Here is a 6,476-nt window from a genome sequence, read left to right as displayed (position 1 = left end):
AAAAAATACCCTGTTCCTCATCTCTAAAAAAAAAAGTGTTGAAGAGCAAAGATGTCAGCTTGAAAACTAATGTGTGCCTGACCCAAGCCATGCTATTTTCAATAACCTCATATGCATGTGAAAGCTGGACAGTGAGTAAGGAAGGCCATAGAAGAATTGATGGTTTTTGAGTTATGATGTTGGTGCAAAGTATTAAAGGTGCCATGGGCTGCCAAAAGAACCAAGAGATCAGTTTTGGGAGAAGTGCAGCCAGAGTGCTCCTTAGAGGCCAAGATGGCCAAACTTCATCTCTCATATTTTGGACATATTGTCAGGAGGGACCAGTCACTGGAGAAGATATCATGTTTGGTAAGGTGGAGGGTCAGATTAAAAGAGGAAGACCCCAACGAGATAGATTGGCCAAGTGGCAGCATCGATGGACTCAAGCATGGCAACAGTAGTGAGGTTGGCTCAGGATCGGGCAGTGTTCCATATTGCTGTGCATAACATCGCTATGGGTTAATACCGACTCGATGGCACCTAACAAAAACAACACGTTTGAACTGCAACCTTGTGGTTCAAATTGACCTTTTGGTCTAGTGTTTCTCCTACAGCACCACATCAGGACTCCATTAAGCTAACAAAATCTAATACCATTGTTCTTGTTAATAGTAATCAAGTGGGTTCCGACCCATAGCGACCTTGTATAGGGTTTCCTAGGAGCAGCTGTTGAGCTTGAACCGGCCACCCTGCCGTTCAAACCAACTTTGCAGTCCAGCACATGAACCCACAATGCCACACCAGAAATCCCTAATATCATTAACTCTTTAAATAACCCAGAATACCCCATTTGCTCTAATTCCCTGCTCATTAATGTTATCTACATCATTTGACTTTCCAGAGTCTTCTTTGAAGTGAAACAAAGAGTTAGGATTATGCAGAAGTCCAAACACTTGACAAATTTTTGTGTGTGTGCCAAATTAATAAACTGACATCATTTTTAAGGTATTACATTTATTTGTTTGCTTGTTATTTATTTTTCCTTTCCCTTCACTCAAGACAATATGTGCTTCCACTTCTGTAAATTTCATTTCTTCTGTAAATTGGCATCTTAATTATATATTTCCATCTGATTTCATTTTTTTAAAGTGTCAATTCATAATTAATTATGTAACTCACTCTGTGACACTGAAAATACTCCATTTTTAAGCCTATACCATGGTAATGTATCATGAGAGACAAGAAATTGACTTTCTCCAAGAGATACTTTTAACTCCACCACATGCTTCAGTCAACAACAGGAAACAACACAGTTTCTCAAATAAGATTGAAAAAGAACCAGGTTACTTTAATCTGAGATACATAAATACCAATAGTATTCTTGGAAGCTCCTGTTACTATAATAATATAAATTTAATGTTACTCTCAAACAGTAAGAAGCATCATAATATTTCTGTCAGTTAAGAAATTCTTCTGTAAACAATAAGTTGATTACACACCCTCCTCATTGCCGTCTTCATCTCTTTGTTCCTAAATGTGTAGATGACTGGATTAAAAAAAGGTGTAAGAACTGCATCAAAAATGGCCAAGTATTTGTCTAGATTTGATGTGGAGTGAGGCCAGGTATAAACAAAGATGCAAGGACCAAAGAACAAAACCACCACCATGATATGACTTGATAAAGTTGACAGAGCCTTGGACGAGCCACCTGAGGCATGTTTCTGAACAGTAATCACGATAAAAATGTAGGAGATGATCAGCATGAAGAATGATCCCAGAGATAAAAACCCACTGTTGGCTGTGACCATGAACTCTAGTCTATAGGTATCTGTGCAGGCAAGTTTAATGACTCGAGGAATGTCACAATAAAAGCTATCCAGCACATTAGGACCACAAAATGGCAATTTTATAACAAAAATTAGTTGAATCACAGAGTGACTCAAACCAATTATCCAGGCAGCACTCAAGAACAAAATACACACCTTTTGGCTCATAATGTTCTGATAGTGGAGAGGCTTACAGATAGCCACATATCTGTCAAAGGCCATAGCTATTAGTAACACCATCTCCACAGCACCAATAACGTGAAGAAAGAAGATCTGAGTAATGCAGCCTCCAAAGGAGATGACACTACGTTTTCTGAAAAGATCATAAATCATCTTGGGAGAAATAATAGAAGAAGTACCCAGGTCAATAAAGGACAGATTAGCCAACAGAAAGTACATGGGAGAGTGTAAGTGAGAGTCAGAAATCACAGTCAAGACTATGAGAGAGTTTCCCATCATACTTGCCACATAAAACATGGAGAAGTACACAAAGAGGACAATTTTGATCTCCCAGGTACTGGGGACTCCCAGGAGCACAAATTCTGACACCACAGAGTGATTTGCTCTATCCATTGATTTATCATCTACAGAACTCTATAGCTATCAGATAAAAGAAAACAAAGAGGAAAATAAAAAAGAATGACAAATTATACCCTAGAATTACAGTAGTTAATTATTTAAGTACATTCACACCATGAAAACTTTATATCTCTGCAATTCCTTCTCAAGGTCATAAAACCACTAAAAAAGCACTTTGCCTGTAGTCACCTAAAGCAGTTAAGTCCCTACTATGACCTCCTGGGTATAGAATGGAACAACTGTGAAAACATAGTGGTTGTGAATGACAAGGCTTGGGAGGGGTGATACTTTGAAACAATAATAATAAAAAAAAAAAATAGAGATGACCTCATTGAATAGAACTGTTCTTGAATTGCTTATGAAACATTTTTCAGCAATTCTAGTTGTCTCTCCTCTTAACCTTATTTTATCTTATGCACGTGTATCTTTGAGGTATTCTCATGTAGGACATAGAGGTGACTCAAAAATATGGAAAAACTAAGGCAATGATTAACTAGAGATTGAGGTCACAGAGTATCTGCATATGCACCCAGATATGTAAATAGAGTAGCTAATAGAATGGTTAATAGGCAAGATAGCACCGAGGTGTGAAAGGCGTAGGACGACAAGAAGTCAAGGAAAATCAATTTGAATTATTTGCTCAGATTATTCATAATCCCTAAATTAAATAATGAATAAGGAAGCCCACAGAAGAATTGATACATTTGAGTTTCAGAGCTGGAGAAGAATGTTGAAAGTACCATGGACTGCCAGAAGAACAAACAGGTCTGTGTTGGAAGAGATAAGTCAGAATGCTCCTTGGAGGTAAGGATGGTGAGACTCCATCTCTCATACTTCAGACATATTATCCGGAGAGACCAGTCTCTGTAGAAGAACATTATGCTTGGTAAAGTGGAGGGCAAGCAAAAAATAGACGACCCCCAAAGAGACACCCTGGCAACAACAATGGGCTCAAGAGTAACAATTGTGTGGTTGGTAAAGAACTGGGCATTGCTTGATTCTGTTGTGCTAGTGCGAACCAACTCAATGGCACCAAACAACAACAACAAAGTAAGCGAACCATGACCACACCCATAGGAACCCCAAACTCTTATCATTTTCTGAGGATAAAGAAGTGAGACTGAAGCTCATAGTGAACATACAATCATCAACTCTCTCATGTCGTGAACCCACATCTCCCTTGCCATTAGCCCTGTAATCTCATCTCTGTTTCAAACATTTCCAGTGTCTGACTGTTTCCTGACCCTAATTCTAGCTACAAAATATAATCTCCTGCTTATGCTATATTTGGACATGCTTCTAGAAGATGAGGTGAGTTGAGGAAAGAAGGAGGTTGAAGCAAAAACAGGTATGGTCTGGTTAAAAAAAAAAAAAATGCATGCGTGTACTTTTAATTCCATTTTCGATGAACATTTTAAAGCCCCTTTCTAAGTTTAAGGATGATAAGGTCAATTTATTCTGTCTCTTTGTTACCTAGAATACACATTGACATAAACAGTAAAGTTTTCTTGTTTGTAAAAATTCACTGAGGTAAAGACATTTCTTCAGGCCCATTAATTTCCACAGTTCCTGTTTATCTAGAAAGCCCAGCATGTATAAAACAAAGTTAAAACGGCTTTAACACATTTCCCAACCTCATACATGAAGAGAATGCCTGATAATCTTACTATAAATTTCCAGCTAATCAATCTTAATGAAACCTCACCTCCAGATTTATATTGACGCTTGTTTTAATTGCACAAAGTCTTAAAAAATAACAACAACAACAACAAATCATAAAAAAGGAAGAGAAGATAGTTCCCAAAGCAGTTCAACAGGGAACTTGTATTCAGCTGCTATCGTCCAGTCTTTAGCATATAATTAATAGCATCTTTCATATTTTTCCATCATACAGAGAAGAAAATATAAATATTCTTTTACCAGATAATAAATTGTTTCTGAAATACTTACTGAAGGGAATTCTGAGCTGGCAAATATTGACCACATACTTTCATGTCATTGTTCATAAAGATTATCCTTCAGAAGGGATATTCAGAATGTAGAATTATTTTCATTTATAGATAAAGAATCTCAAGCTCAAAATGTTAGCAATTTATATACCACAAATCTGATCAGAGAGAAAACAAAAATCAGGTTTGGTCATTCCAAATCCAATACTGCTTTTACTCTGTCACATGACTATGCTTATTTTTTCATGATCTAAAACAAATATTCAAGTTACAAACTTTAAATAAATTGCATTTTACAGAGAAGACTATTTCATCCCATATCCATTCTGTACAGATGTAAATTGATTTATTTAGGTTTTCACAGCTACTACTGACAGAGCAAAGACTTAAACTCACTGATTATTACTACAAATTTGGGCAGGGATTTAGTGGCTGCAGTGGGTAAGAACTAAAATATGTCACACTGTTGATACCAATAAGATAAAGTCAGCAGCCTATTTACTGATAAAGATGTCATGATAAATGACAACAATGACAGATCAGAACTAGAGATGAAAATTTGGTAGCCATTCAAAATTTGAAGCAATGACAAAGAAAGATTTACTTAAAGGAAAGATATAATGATATCAAAAAAAGTTACTATAGAGGAGACATACATGGACAAAAAGTAGAACAAACACATGGCTTGGTAACTAATCAAAAGGTTACTGATTCAAATCCACCAGCTACTCCCTGGGAGAAAGATGTCACAGTCTGATTCAGTGAAGATTTGCAGCCTTAGAAACCCTTAGACAGTCTTTCTACTCTGTTCTATGTGATCAGTAAGAGTTAAAATAGAACAATGGCAACAACTTTGCTTTTTCATTTATTATCAACATTATTATGTTACCTTTTATATTTTACATATTACTTCCCACTAACAAGTTCCTTTCTGTGAACTGCAACAGAAGAAAGAAAGAAAGATATGTTAATAAGTAATGGGTGGCAGTCACTTTCAGATGCTAGAGTGATTAAAAAGAAAAGACATTTAGTGCTGAGACAACTTTGATGCTCATAAATTGAGCAATATCAATAAAAGAAATGAAAAAGGATCAAAATTGTATGGAGGCAATGAATGGTGACAAGGTGGAGACAATTCAATAATGTAGGGTCAGAAATTTTAGGCAAATGAAGAATAAAAAGGGAAAGCAAAGCAATATGCTACACACAGACATGTGTGGGATAAAAGAAATCAAGAAAGAATTAAGTGATGATTTAAAAGACTTGCAAGCAACTGTGAGAATCCTGTTAAAGATGGATATCATAAACTTGGGAGAAATATCAACAGAAATACTTTTGTGACACTGTTCATGAAATACACAGTAATGCAATACACATTTGTTTGGTGCAATGAACAGGATGGAATATCGCAAAAAAGACAGGGAAATTTAGGGACTAGAGGTCTTAATGCTTTTGTTGGACCAGATTACATGCTGACAATATAGCAAGTGAATACAAAATGAGTTAATATATGGAAAAAAGAGGAATTAAAGATTTTTAAAGCAAGGGGAATTTAGGTTATAGTGACTTTCTTTCACAGCTTGCTACTCAAATTTAGAATCCTATTGGAAATCAAATTCACTTGTTTTTGTATGCCTTTTTCCATACAATAGTTGTATCTCTTCCTTCCTGGGCAATTTCTGCTTCTTTTGTTATACACTTCTCTGGGGGCAGGAGAACCTGAGTAAAGGGCTTTTTCTCTAGTAGATTATAGTCCTCCCTTTACCCCCACCACCTACCTTCACTGTCAAAGACCTCTGGTAGCATTATGGGCAGGAAGTAAGAGAACTACCCTAAACTAAATATTCTCATGTGTAGTATAAGTATTGCCTGCATCCCATCCCCCACCCTCCCTAGGAAAGAAAGGAATATAACACAATTGGAGACACAGTCTGCAACTATTTAGCTACAGTAAAAGGTTGTGACCCAGTGATGCATTAGAGTACTGGGATTCTCAGACTGAGATCATAAAACCAAAGGGATTCCCATAGGATTATAAGGGGGAAGAAAAGAGGTGTATACTTTTATAAGAAAACTAAAGATTTATCTTTCATTTATTACATTCTGTGTAGCTTATTTTATCTTATAACTCAGAAGAATCCAT

The 6,476-nt window shown here is 36.3% G+C and overlaps 1 protein-coding gene across 1 annotated transcript; it reads right to left on the bottom strand.

Annotated features, from left to right (window-relative positions):
- Window positions 1-1,439: 1,439 nt before the first annotated feature.
- On the bottom strand, window positions 1,440-2,378 carry LOC102813467 (olfactory receptor 4F3/4F16/4F29-like). Its single transcript, XM_006831824.1, has one exon. The coding sequence runs from the start codon at window positions 2,376-2,378 to the stop codon at window positions 1,440-1,442; it is 939 nt and encodes a 312-aa protein (XP_006831887.1).
- Between the last annotated feature and the right edge of the window lie 4,098 nt (window positions 2,379-6,476).

This window comes from Chrysochloris asiatica, unplaced genomic scaffold, assembly GCF_000296735.1.
Source record: "Chrysochloris asiatica unplaced genomic scaffold, ChrAsi1.0 scaffold00004, whole genome shotgun sequence".
NCBI lineage: Eukaryota > Metazoa > Chordata > Mammalia > Afrosoricida > Chrysochloridae > Chrysochloris > Chrysochloris asiatica.
The sequence above is the reverse complement of the archived record's forward strand: the minus strand, read 5'-3'. Positions and strand labels throughout refer to the sequence as shown.